The sequence below is a fragment of the Trachypithecus francoisi genome, unplaced genomic scaffold (assembly GCF_009764315.1).
Source record: "Trachypithecus francoisi isolate TF-2019V2 unplaced genomic scaffold, Tfra_2.0 Lachesis_group6, whole genome shotgun sequence".
Lineage (NCBI taxonomy): Eukaryota > Metazoa > Chordata > Mammalia > Primates > Cercopithecidae > Trachypithecus > Trachypithecus francoisi.
Genome location: NW_022681471.1, coordinates 128,833,358 through 128,848,205, shown reverse-complemented (window position 1 = coordinate 128,848,205; position 14,848 = coordinate 128,833,358). Strand labels below are relative to the sequence as shown.

Genomic DNA, 14,848 nt, shown 5'->3' with positions numbered 1-14,848 from the left:
ACCTGCTGCTGCATTGTGACAAGGTGATGCATTGTTCTTAAGAGGATCTGTGCAGATTATTATCCCAGAGTGGGGTGGATGGGGGAGGATACAGGATATATCCAAAGAATGTGTTGCAAACTAATTGACAGGGGAGACAGAGGGAGAGAGAGTGTGTTTTGTGTGTATGTGTGTGTGTGTATGTGTGTGTGTGTGTGTGTGTGTGTGTGTGTGTGTGTGTAGGCATGCATCCATCTTTTTCTTGCATACTTGAGCCATAGGGAAATAGAGCCATATCTATTCTCTTCAACCAAATTAACAGTTGTAGACAGTGGTCTTGCTATTGCTTTGACCATTTATGGTATTTTCAAGAGCTCAGTGTTACCCCCAGATCTTCAGTATCACACCTTGGCTGGTCAGTTGTAGCTACATTTTCCTTCCACCTTGTGCCCTGAAGAAATTTAGAAAGTCACCAGCTGACACCCAAGTTTATTATAAAAGTTCACTAGTACCATAGTATTTGGACCTTGGAAAATATTTCCCCACCAGAACAGTGAAATCGTGGTTGTCTTCTAAGCTCATCCACAAAAGTACAGTTTGACTGTCATGCATTTGAGATACCGTGCACTTAATCATGAAATATTACTGAGAGGAACACTCTTGCCCAACAGTGGTGCAAAGCAGAAAAATAGGGCATTTAGCTAGGAGAAAATGACTCGAGATGTCAGCGATAAGATGGAAAGAATGTGGGTATGTGGCAGGTCTTTTACAACTCCAACAGATTGCTCTAGAAAAGAGCCACTACATACCAAAATTAGCCAGTCACGATGGCATGCGCCTGTAATCCCAGCTACTCGGGAGGCTGAGGCAGGAGAATCTCTTGAACCCGGAGACGGAGGTTGCAGTGAGCCAAGATTGTGCTATTGCACTCCAAGCCTGGGCGACAGAGCAAGACTCTGTCTCAACAACAACAACAACAACAACAACAAAAAACCCGCTCCATCACAATGCTTCTCCCTCCTCATGTACTCTCCCTGCTTTGCTTTATGCCTCAAGACCATTTTGAACTTGCTGAGCTGTAGGAAGTGAATGGAGAGGTGGGCCACAGGTGCACAGCCTTCAGTAACTGAGGAAAAAGAAAAAAGAAATTTCAAATCCTGGCTTCCTGAGCTCCCTTCAGCTACCCAGCTGCTAAGGGGCAGGAATCCAGCAGCAAGATGGAGAGAGGAAGGCATTCCTACAACCTGTATTTGTGGGTCCTCCACACTCCAACGTCATTAGTCCCCCAACTCCAGCATCGTTGCAGAATCTGCAAATTTAAAAGTACATTAGGTAAGAGCCTTTTTTATAAGAGGCCTATATTTTTGCTAATACATAAAAACATTGTGATTAGTCAAATAAATGTTCGTTTAAAACTCACAGTAGCATGTTGTCTATTTTTTTTTCCTTTTAGAAATGGGGTCTCGCTCTGTCACCCAGGTTGGAGTGCAGTGGTGTGATCATAGCTCACTGCAGCCTCTAATTCCTGGGCTCAAGGGATCCTCCCACCTCAGCCTCCTGAATTGCTTGGATGCCACCATGCCTGACTGATTCTTTTATTGTAGGGATCTTGCTGTGTTGCTCATGCTGCTTTCGAACACCTGGCCTCAAGTGATCCTCCTGCCTCGGCTTCCCAAAGTGCTGGGATGACAGGCATTGAGCCTCTGTGCCCAGCCTATGAGTTTTCCTGTCATTAATCTCTGTGTCATTGCAAGCTGTCTCCCATGTCCTTGCCTTCATTCTACATTGTTCTGGTGGAATTGCCCGTACTAGCAGACAAGACCATCTGGTCGACCTTGAGCATCCTTCCCTGTCCTCAGGGAAGGTTTCCTGGGCATCATTTGGTTTTCTTGTACACCAGCGGGGTGCAGCTCATTAGAATGAGCTTGCAGGGGAGCATCTGTGACAGCATCATGATCAGATGAGACATAACTGGCACGGCCTGGTTATGGTTGAGGACCTTTGTGCTCCTGATTCTACTGGGTGCCTTCTACTGGTGAAGGCTCATGTGCTCGTGGAAACACGGCATGCTGGTGTCCTCCTGAGTCCTCTCCAAAAACAAAACCCAGGTCAGGTACAGTGGCTCACGTTTGTAATCCCAGCACTTTGGGAGGACGAGGCAGGAGGATTGCTTGAGCCCTGGAGTTCAAGACCAGCCTGGGCAACACAGTGAGACCCCGTCTCTGCAAATAATAGTAATAAAAATTAGCCAGGCGTGGTGGCATGCACCTGTAGTCCTAGCTACTTGGGAGGTTGAGGTGGGAGGATTGCTTGAGCCCGGGAAGTTGAGGCTGCATGAGCCATGACTGCACCACTGCACTCCAGCCGGGCAGACAAAAACAAACAGACCGGGCAGGGTGGCTCACACCTATAATCCCAGCACTTTTGGAGGCCGAGGTGGGTGGATCACCTGAGGTCAGGAGTTCGAGACCAACCTGGCCAACGTGGTGAAACCCGGTCTCTACTAAAAATACAAAAATTAGCTGGGCGTGGTGGCAGGCGCCTGTAATCCCAACTACTTGGGAGGCTGAGGCAGGAGAATTGCTTGGACGCAGGAGGCGGAGGTTTCAGTGAGCGGAGATTGCGCCATTGCACTCCAGCCTGGGCAGCAAGAGCAAAACTCTGTCTCAAAAACAAACAAACAAAAATCCCAAAGCCCTTAGTTCCAAATCTTGCCTCATTCCCCATCCCCCCCATCTTTAGGCGAAAGCGTTCTTTCATTATCAGTGCATGTCTCTCCAAACTGTATTTATGTTGTGCTGAGATGTTGAATGCACAGACGCACCTCAGTGTATCTGTTCCTCCTTTCATCCCTACCGCCACCTTCCTCAGTCTCTCATTGCCGCATTTTCTTCCGTTCATCAACCCCTTTGTAAGGAGAAGAACCTCAGGCAAGCTCCCACAAGCAAGTGCTTCGAAATACTTCATTTGGGGCTTTTTAAAAGGGCTACTTTTTCCCAGCAGGTTTGGGATGCAGTCTGCTAGTTTATTGTTAATTCTCAGGCTTAATGATAGCTCCAGGTTACTGAATCAGGTGTGATCTCTGAAGATGTGTGTGTTGTAGTTAGTTAGCGCTGCCATAACAAAGTAGCATAGACGGGGTAGATTAAACACTGATTTGTTGTTTTATAATTCTCGAGGCTAGAATTTTGAGAAGAACGTGTTAACAGGGCCGGTGCCTCCTGAGCCCTCTCTCATGCGCTTCTAGACGCCATCTTCTCTCTGTGTCCTCACGTGGTTGTCCCTCTGTGCGTGTCTGTGTCCTCATCTCCTCTTCTTTGGACTCCAGTCCCGTTGGAATTGGGCCCATTCTAGTGACCACATTTTACCGTAATCACCTGTTTACATGCCCCGTCTCCAAATACAGTCACATTCTGAGGTCCTGAGAATTTGGACTTCAACATGTGGATATTGGGAGGATACAGTTCAGCCCATAGCACACTGTTGACTGGTTTATGATGAGACCGTGATATTTACTCTTCATTCATCCCAAGACAGTGAGAACTTTAGCCGTGTCCCGGGATACACATATCTTAACATCTGCTGTTGTCTGAATGCATCCCTTCCAAATTCATATATTGAGACAGTAACCCTCAGAGCTATGGAATTAGAAGGTGGAGCGTTGGGGGAAGCGATTAGATCGTGAGGGTGAAGCCACTGAACGGGTCCAGTGCCCTCGGTGAAGGGGCCCGAGGGAGCCTGTTTCCCCTTTTTCCTCTGGGTCCATGGGAGGTCACAGCAAGAAGGACCCTTCCCTCAGGAATGAGCCTTTACCACGCAGTTCATCAGCAGGCGCCCTGACCTCGGACGTCCAGCCTTCAGAACTGAGGGGAATACATTGTTCTTATTTGTACGGTCCCTTAGTGTATGGTATTTTTGTGATAGCAGCCAGAATGGAGTAAGACAACATCTATGTAACATCCATGGAACTTGTACTTTAATATCCATCTAGATGCTTCTCCCAATATCTGATTATACACCTCTTAACATCTACACACGTCTTCGCATCTACCTGTACTGATGGATTACACCTTTCTATATGCAGACCTTACCACCTGTCTATACCCAGAGTCACATCTACACACACGCAGATCCTAACATCTGTCTGTACGCACACCTTAGCATCTATCACATATATTAGCATCTATCTACACCTACATATTAACATCTACCTCCACCCATATCCTAATCTGTCTACACCCACAAAGCAACACCATCTACATCCACCTCCACCCATATCCTAATGTCTCTCTATACCTCTGTTAATATCTATCGACGTTCACAGTCTAACATCGGTCTTTATGTGTATATTAACATCTGTCTACACCCATATCCTAGCATCCACCTACACCCATATTATAACATCTGTCTCTTCCTATATGTTAACATTTCTCTACACCCATCTTCCAACATCTATGTCCATATATGAACCTCTGTCTACACCCGTATCCTAACATCCATCTACACCCATACTGTAACATCTATACGTATAGATACCATCTGTCTTCATCTATACTGTAACATTGATCTCTATCCATATTCTAATGTCTGCCTACACCCATATCCTAACATCTGTACCTACATATTAACATCTGTCTACACCTGTATTCCAAGATTTCTCTATATCCATGTTGTAATATCTATGTACATCCATATCCTAACATCTATCTATAACTACATATTATTATATTTCTACACCTATATGCTAACATATATCTATATCCATATTTAATACCATATGGTAACACTGTTTGCACCCAAATATCAGCCCCGATGTACACCATATCCTAACATCTGTCTCGAAGCACATCGTAACATCTGTGTGTATGTGCATTTGAACACCTATCTGTACCCATATGTTAGCGTCCGTCTTTACCCATGTGCTGATATCTGTGTGCTCCATGTCCCGACATCTGTCCCCGGCTATTGCCATCTGTCTGTACACACATTTTGGCATCTAGCTGCGTCTATACCCCAACATCTAGCTGCATCTGTACCCCAACACCTAGCTGACATCGTATCCCCGCCCTGCCTGGCGGGCCCTGAGCATGTGCTGACACCTAGCTGACTGCGTACCCCCTGCCTTGCCCTGGCAGGGCCCTGAGCGTGTGCTGTCCCCGCAGGTTCTGGACGTGGCATGACGAGCGCTTCCTCTACATGCTCATGGAGTACGTGCCGGGTGGGGAGCTCTTCAGCTACCTGCGAAACCGGGGGCGCTTCTCCAGCACCACGGGGCTCTTCTACTCTGCGGAGATCATCTGTGCCATCGAGTACCTGCACTCCAAGGAGATCGTCTACAGAGACTTGAAGCCAGAGAACATCCTGCTGGATAGGGATGGCCACATCAAGCTCACGGACTTTGGGTTCGCCAAGAAGCTGGTAGACAGGTAAGAGGAACGTGAAACTCAGACGGGATCTACGCTGCTTGGCAATGACAAAGATTGTGGTAGTTGTGGCAGGTCAGGCAGGGGAAGACTGGGAACCAGAGTTGAACTCTCATGTGTGGGAGACACTTGCAGCCAGGGATGAGAGAGCCAGGTTGAGCTGCAGCTCATTTTAGGTGGGCTGCGATTGCTGGCCAAGAGCCGGTGGGCAGGAAGTCACTCTCCCTCAACCGCACCGTGGAGGAAATCGGAACACCACATTTCCACTGTTGACCCGAAATGATGAGGAAATAAGTCATATCCAAGTTTGAATTGCCCTGACTATAAAATAGATCTGCACCGAATAGGATACATATCTCTTAAAATCAAATGCCAGGTGCCGTGGCTCACACCTGTAATCCCAGCACTTTGTGACACTGAGGTGGGAGAATCATTTGAGCCCAGGAGTTTGAGACCAGTCTGGACAACATAGTGAGACCCCGTCTCTACAGAAATATATATATATATATATATATATAAAAAGTTGATTATGGTGGTGGATCCCTGTGGTCCCAGCTACTTGGGAGACTGATGTTGGAGCGATCATTTGAGCCCCGAAGTTGAGGCTGCAGTGAACTGTGATCACACAACTGCATTCCAGCCTGGGTGAAAGAGCAAGATCCTGTCTCTCAAAAAACCCAAAAATCCAAATTGCATATTCCACACATACCTGCTCACACATACACGCACTTACTTTTTCTGGTATCTATATTTCTATTATGTGTATATATATTCCCACTGTATATGTATTTAAATAGAACTATATCTAATACTATATTATTTTATATAACACAGTATATTTTATGTACATATGATATAGTATTATATATGTATAGTATAATTATACTATATATTATATAGTATACTATGACTATGATAGTATCATATGTTATACTATATATTATATAGTATACTATGACTATGATAGTATATAGGTATACTATTATTATACTATATATAATATATAATATAACATTCTATATCATACTATATCATACATATTACTCTATATAGTACATATTGTACATACTATATATTACACATACTATGTATTATATATACTATATATTACTACTTGTATTATGCTATATATATAGTATACCTATATCATATGTATGATATCGTATGTGTTTCTTTTCTGGAAACGCACTCACAGACACACCCCGAACAACGTTTGAACAAACGTCTGGGGACCCCACAGCCCATCAGCACATGAAACGAACCATCACGTGCTGTCTCAGCCAGTGTGGGCTGCACTAACATGCGCTCATAGACTGGGCAGCCTCAACAGCAGACATTCATGGCCCACAGCTCTGGAGGCTGGAAGTCCGAGATCAAGATGCGACAGATTCTGTACCTGGAAGGAACCCGCTTCCTGGTTCATAGACAGCGCCTTCTTGCTGTGTCCTCACATGGCGGAAGGGGCGAGGGGCTCTCTGGGGCCCCTTTTGTAAGGGCACTCATCCCATTCATGAGACTCCCTTCATGACCTCATCACCTCCCAAGGCTCCACCTCCTAACACTATCACTTTGGTGATGATGATTTCAACATAGGAATTTTGGGGGGAGCACACACATTCAGTTGATAATACATGTATATGTATTTTTTCTCCATGATTGCATTTATTTAACCAGTCTGTCATGACAAAAGACCACACACTGGGCATTAAAGAATAGACCTTTTCCTCTCACTGTCATGGAGGCTGAGGTCTGAGATCCAGATGTGGGCAGGGCTGGTTCCTCCTGAGGCCTCTCTCCTTGGCTTGGAGATGTCATCTTCTCGCTGTGTCTTCACAGGATCGTCCCTCTGTGCATGTCTGTATCCTTGTCTCCTCTTCTTATGAGGACACCAGTCCTGTTGGATCAGGACCCACCCTAGTGACCTCATTTTACCTTAATGACCTCTTTAAAGACACTCTTTCCCATATAGTCACATTCTGAAGTTCTGGGGATTAAGACTGCAGCATATAAGATTTAAGGGATACATTTCAGCCTGGAACAATTATATATAGATATGTTTCCACACACACATACTCCATTGAGGAGAAAACAGTTATCCTTTTTTGTTTGTTTGTTTGTTTTTGAGACAGATTCCCGCTCTGTCGCCCAGGCTGGAGTGCAGTGGCGCGATCTCCGCTCACTGCAAGCTCCGCCTCCCGGGTTCACGCCATTCTCCTGCCTCAACCTCCCGAGTAGCTGGGACTACAGGCGCCCGCCACAACGCCCGGCTAATTTTTTGTCTTTTTAGTAGAGACGGGGTTTCACCGTGTTAGCCAGGATGGCCTCGATCTCCTGACCTTGTGATCCGCCTGCCTTGGCCTCCCAAAGTGCTGGGATTATAGGCGTGAGCCACCGTGCCCGGCCTGTTTGTTTGTTTTTTGAGATGGAATCTGGCTCTGTCATCCAGGCTGGAGTGCAGTAGCATGATCGTGGCTCACTGCAACCTCTGCCTCACGGGTTCCTGCCATTCTCCTGCCTCAGCCTCCCGAGTAGCTGGGACTACAGGCGCCCGCCATGACGCCCGGCTAATTTTTTGTATTTTTAGTAGAGACGGGGTTTCACCGTGTTAGCCAGGATGGTCTCGATCTCCTGACCTCGCGAACCGCCTGCCTTGGCCTCCCAAAGTGTTGGGATTACAGGCGTGAGCCACCACACCCGGCCCCAGAATATAGTCTTTTATCTCTCACCCACCTCCCACCCTTTCCCCAAGTCCTCGAAGTCCATTGTATGGTTCTTATGCCTCGGCGGCCTCATAGCTTAGTCCCAATGGATATTTATTTACATTCATAAAATCAACAGTCATAAAAAGTAAATTCACATGCCCAAACTGCTGAAAAATACTCAGAAAGATTGTTGGTAACTCCACTGAGTGTCGGTTTTTCAATTAGATTAAATTAATTAAGGTAGAATTAGATAATGACATCAGTTCCTCGGTAGACAAGCTACATTTCAAATACCCAGGATTGCACATGGCTATCGGCTTCTGTCTTGGTCAGGCAAGCCTAGAAAATACATCTTATATTTCCATATTCTTTGATGTGGTGGGGTTGGGTAAGGTGATAATTACACTAATTATACTCTTAACATTGTAAAACCATCTGCGTTTTTGAGAAACTTGATGTGGGGCAGTTTTACACTAAGTGACTCTCTCCTCTGGCGGCTTTTAGGAAAGGGCTCGCCTAGGAAGATTTTAGGATGCATTTAAATTCAATCTGATTTTCCCCTGTGGTATTTCTTGTATTACATTTCCAAAAGTAAGACACGTGGAAATTAGGTGCATTTTACCTGGATGGAAACAGGATGTTTTAAACACTAATTTGTAGCATCCGTGCTGCCCTCTCTTGGCAGCACACGGTATATGAGTAAATTCGTGTAAAGTCATTTGCAAGTCTAATTCAAACAAACCAGAGATCAAATATTTCATATATTCACTTGTTTATAAGTTTGACAAACCATGTTACTGTCCAGTTAATTCATGATGTCTATTTAAATGGACGAAGATGGTTTAGTATATAACATGCAGCGATTATTGTACTTAATGAACATGTGAAAATCTTAGAAAGTGCCTCATTACCATCTTGATAGATTGCTTTTGCAAAGAACTGCATCTTCCTCTGTATGGGTAGTGTAGATTCTGGAAACTTTTTTTTGGTGGGTACTTTTTTCTCCTTGTTTTTTTTTGACCCTCTTTGTAAGGAAGCATCTCTCTTCTGGCCCGGCCCCAGGGAAGTTGTGTGCATGGGAGCAGATACATGGCCCTGCCTCTGATTCAGGATTCAAACAGTACGTGTGCCTTTTGAATAGAACTTAAATTCACCACTGTATCGCAGACCACTACAGAATAGATGGAACTAAACAGGGAGGCCTCATCTTGAATAACCTTTTTTTTTTTTTTTTTTTAAAAGACAAGGTCTTACTCTGTCACCCAGGCTGGAGTGCAGTGGTGGGATCTTGGCTCATGCAACCCTTGGCCTCCTAGGCTCAAGCGATCCTCCTGTTTCAGCCTCCCAGGTAGCTGGGATTACAGGCTTATACCACCATGCCTGGCTAATTTTTGTATTTTTAATAGAGACCTGGTTTCACCATGTTGCCCAGGCTGGTCTTGGTCAGCTGGCCTCAAGTATCCCCCCGCCTCAACCTTCCAAAGCATTGGGATTACAGGTGTGAGCCACCATGCCCGGTCTTGAATAACATTTTTGAACATATCCCAGAAAGAAATATGTTTCTCATTTTTCTCTTATAGCATGGAGTAAAAACATACTTAAGCATGTTATAATGTATTCTAGTCATGACACGAATTTCTTTCTTTATTTTTTGTTTCTTTTTTGAGACAAGGTCTCACTCTGTCACCCAGGATGGAGTGCAGTGATGCCACCATGGCTCACCACAGCCTCGAACTCCCAGGCTCAAGCATTCCTCCTGTCTCTCAGCCTCCCAAGTAGCTAAGACTGCAGGCTTGCATCACCATGCCTGGCTAATTTTTTGATTTTTTGTAGAGACAGGGTTTCGCTGTGTTGCCAGGGCCGGTCTTAAACTCCTAAACTGAAGCAATCCTCCAACCTTGGCCTCCCAAAGTTTTGGGATTACAGGCGGGAGCTACGGTACTCAGCCTCTCCCTCCCTCCCTTCCTTCCTCCCTTCTTCTCTCCCTCCCCTCCCATTCCCTCCAATTCCTTCCCTTCCCCTCCTCTTCTCCCCTCCCCTCACTTCCCTCCCACCCTTCCCCTCCACTTCCTCCCCTCTCTTCCTTCCCCTCCACTTCCCTCCCCTCCCCTCCTCTCCCCTCCCCTCCCCTCCCCTCCCTCCCCTCCCCCCTCCTCCCTCCTCCCCCTCTCCTCCCTCCCCTAGCAACCCTGTTAACTGAATGACTATCCTACTTATTTTAAACCACTGCTCTTGGTGACTTGATTTCTGACTTTCCTAGGTTGTCAGTATGTTCAGATGGTTTTCTTTGTGATTGCGTTCACCAGGCTCTTGTTTTCTAACAGCAATATTACGTTTGTATTTTAAATTATTTTGCACCACACACTTTTTATATTATCTAGAGAGCTCCCCCAAAAGATTTGGTGGCAAACTAGAATTATTTCTGGTTTTATGAATGCTCCAAATACTGATGTGTTTAATTTGATTTTATAATTCAAATGCATAACACAAGCATCCCTTACCTGAAATACTTCAGACCAGAATTGTTTTGGATTTTAGATTTTTTTCAGATTGTGGAATACTTGAATTACACTGACCTGTGAGCATCTCTAATTTGAAAATGTGAAATCCAGGATGCTCCAGTGAGCATTTCCTTTGAGCTGTGAGCCTCATGTCGGTGCTGGAAAAGTATTGCCTTTTGGAGCATTTGGGATGTCAGATTTGATATTCAAGATGTTCGACCTTTGTACATCTGTCTTTAAACCATAACAGATGGTATTCTTTCTTTGCAACAGCTCTTTTTTGTTTGTTTGTTTTTGGTGTTTTTTTATTTCTCTGTGACAGCTTTTTGTTCATTTTTGTTTTTTTGTGTTTCTTTTGAGATAGGGTCTCACTGTATTGGCCAGGATAGTCTTGAACTCCTGGCCTCAAGCAGTCCTCCCGCCTCGGCCTCCCAAAGTGCCAGGACAGTGGCCGTGAGCCACCATGCCAGGCACAACAGCTCTTTCCTAGTTCTTCTGTTGTAGCATTTTAAATCCAGATGTTACGTTGATTACTGTCCTCTGGATTTTTATTTCTAGCCTTATAGGGGTAATATTGAACCTAGTCTTTCAAAATTACTACTTACCCCTTTCTCACACACACACACACACACACACACACACACACACACACACACACACAACACGAGTAGAGAGAGGAGTTCACGTTGAAACCTTATGGCCCCATCACCCAGCTTTGATGGTATTCAAAGCGTTGCCACTTTATGTTTTTTTTCTCTTCGCCCATTTGTTCTTAAGTTATTTTAAAGCAGGTGTACTTTATCTATCTCTAACAGATAGCTCCCTTTAAAAAAGACCTCAGTGGCATTATCACATCTGACAAAACTTTTTTTAAAAAAAGCCCAGCCTGGGTAACATAGCAAGACCTCATCTCTACAAAACATCAAAAACAAAAAGTTAGCCTTGCGTAGGTTAAATCCAGCCCCCTGTGTGTCTGTTAATAAAGTTTTATTGGAACACAGTCACATCTTGGGGGCTTTTGAGCTACAGTACCAGAGTTGGATATTTGTAACAGAGATCCTGTGATTCACAAAGCCTAAAATATTTGCCATCTGGCTCTTTACAGAAAATATTTGCCCACCCCTGAGCCAGGCCATTTGCTTGGTGAACTGGTTAAAATTGACCAGGAGCTCTGTCTGTGCAGTGGAATATTATTGGCCATGAAAAGGAGTATAATTCTGACACATTCTACATGTTGATAAACCTTGAAAACACGATATTGGATGAAATAAGCCAGACCAAAAAGGTCTCATATTGTGTGATTCTACTTGTAGGAGGGCCCTAGATTCTTTCAAATTATAGGGACAGAAAATAGAATGGTGGGTGCAAGGGGCTGGGGAGGTGCAAGGTAGGGGGAGATGACGTTTAATGAGGAGGATTTTCTGTTTGGAATGATGAAGAAGTTCCAGCAGTGGATGGTGGGGAGGGTTGAACACCAAGGTCGACGACTTCCCACCACTGAACTATACAATTAAAAATGCTAAAATGGAAAATTCTATGCTATGTGTATTTTACAATTGAAAATTATACATATAAAATCCATAATTATGTATATAATTATAATAACTATATAATTGTAATATTTAATTGCACATAATATATCCTCATTAAATTTATATATTGAAATATATTAATATCTGGTTATTACTAATGTAACATAACATGTATATATTAATTTAATAATATATTCAGATTATAATTGTATATTAAATCAATATAATGTAATTTTTAGTTAATTATATTTAAAAAATAAATCATTTAATACAATTAAATATATAATAAACGGATACAATTTTATATTTAATATTACATATTTAATTTTATAGTTAAACATGACTACCAAATACATATGCTCATAAATTATAAGTATATTTAGAAAATATATGTAGCTATAGATACATTATTATCCACAGTTTATATACTTTTATAAATATATATTTATTTTAAAATTTAAATTTATGTATTAGTATGTGTACACATTTACTGTTTAGATTATAAGTTCAAATTAAAACCATACATTTATAAATACATAATTGTTTCATATATATTTTGTAACACCGGAAAAATCTTTCTAGTTACTTGAGGCGTTTTCCCTTAGTTTCTGACTTTGAGTATTTGACGGAAGCCAAAGGAGGGTCTGAGACGTCGAGTCTATTTGCAGTCGGTGCTGCTACTTTCCCTTGAATTTTGCTGTAGTTCATACTAGGAGGTGGGTATTACTGTGCCGAGGTTGGTGACAGGCACCCTTCTCCCTGCTGGTCAGTGGTGTCTAGGAGCCATTGTCATGGAGGAAACCCCTCCCAGCACCTGGGCTGGCCGTCAGAAGCTGTCCCATGTTCGCAGACATGCACCTTCCTCCCTTCACGGGCCTGAAATTCTCAACTGTTTGTTCCCATCAGACAGTTCTAGGAACTGTGATTGTGTCCCCATAAAAAAAAATGACAAAATCTTCCATTTTTACGAAAAACCCCACACCCTGCTTCTTCATTGTAACCCAAGATCCTGTACAAAAAAAAAACTAGCCGGGCGAGGTGGCGGGCGCCTGTAATCCCAGCTACTCGGGAGGCTGAGGCAGGAGAATGGCGTAAACCCGGGAGGCGGAGCTTGCAGTGAGCTGAGATCAGGCCACTGCACTCCAGCCTGGGCGACAGAGCGAGGCTCCGTCTCAAAAAAAAAAAAAAAAAAAAAAAAGAAAATGCAATGTAGTATTTTCACTATGAGTACTGAGCTAATATCTATTTCCTGCATTACCAAACTCAGACAAAACACTAGCTCATACTTTCTGATAAAAAGGAAAAAAAATGCATTTGTATCTGTAATCAAGTGTAAAGGCTCTCATCAGCTGTCCTTCCTCCTGAGCCCCACCATGACCCTGTTAGCTGAGGACATGCTCACCATGTCATAAAAACATGAGGGAGGACAGAAAGTGAGGCTGGTGACGCCACCTGCTAGGACGTAAGAGGGACTGTACTGAAACTCAGCTTGGAGATGTCACCATTTCTCTCTCTTTTTTTTTTTTTTTTTTTTTTGAGACAGAGTCTCACTCTGTTGCCCAGGCTGGAGTGCAGTGGCGTGATCTCGGCTCACTGCACCTCTGCCACCCAGGTTCAAGCGATTCTCCTGCCCCAACCTCCTGAGTAGCTGGGATTACAGGTGCCTGCCACCGTGCCCAGCTAAGTTTTGTAGTTTTTAGTAGAGACGGGGTTTCACCATCTTGGCCAGGCTGGTCTTGAACTCCTGACCTTGTGATCCACTCGCCTCGGCCTCCCAAAGTGTTAGGATTACAGGCATGAACCACCGTGCCCGACCTCTTTTTCTCTTTTTACTGTGGTAAAATACGCTTAAAATGTACCATCGTAACCATCTTTATTAACATTTTGTATGTTTCAGAACAGGATCTTTCTCTGTCAGCCAAGCTGGCGTGCAGTGGTGCGATCACGGCTCATTGTCGTTTCCAACTCCTAGGCTGAAGCAGTCTTCCTCTCTTAGCCTCCCGAGTGCCTGAGACTGGAGGTGTGAGCCACGATGCCTGGCTAATTTTTAAATATTTTTGTACAGATAGGGTCTTGCTATGTTGCCTAGGCTGGTCTGGAACCCTGAGGCTCAAGTGATCCTCCCACCTTGGCCTCCCAAAGCGTTGAGATTACAGGCATGAGCCACTGTAGCCAGCCCATTTGAACCACCTTGCTGTGCACAATTCAGTGGCATCTATTGCATTTACCGTGTCGTGCAACCATCACCTCTCTCTAGTTCCAGAACATTTCGTCATCCCCAAAGAGAACCTGTACCTGTTAAGCAATTATTCCCCATCCTAAGCCAGGATGATCTCTTCTTAACTTGACTGCAGCTACAAAGATCCTGTTTGCACATGAGGTCCCACTCACAAATACTGGGGTTTAGGACTTTGGGGGGTGCACAGTTCAACCAGTGCAGGTGTGGCGGAAGGCGTGGGCATTAAGAACACAGGAGTCATTGGATATCTATACTTTACAGAGAATCCTATCCTTAGTTCTGTTTCTGCTGTAAACGCGGCCTCCTCCCTCCCCTCCCCCTGGCCATAGTGAAACTAAGAACAGTGAGAAAACAGAACAGCAGGTGTCACCTTCCTTCTACCCAAAAGACAGGTGAGCAAAAGGAGGACAGGAAAAGGGAAGTGGATAATTCACTGCCCAGACCAGTGGTGTCCGACATAACACTCAGATGT

The 14,848-nt window shown here is 44.2% G+C and overlaps 1 protein-coding gene across 1 annotated transcript in view; it reads left to right on the top strand.

The window, feature by feature from the left end:
- The window catches only part of PRKX (protein kinase X-linked), a 104,220-nt gene that overhangs the window by 53,908 nt on the left and 35,464 nt on the right, over window positions 1-14,848 (top strand). The window contains 1 exon segment of the mRNA XM_033201763.1: window positions 5,142-5,407. Coding sequence (XP_033057654.1) covers window positions 5,142-5,407 — 266 coding nt within the window.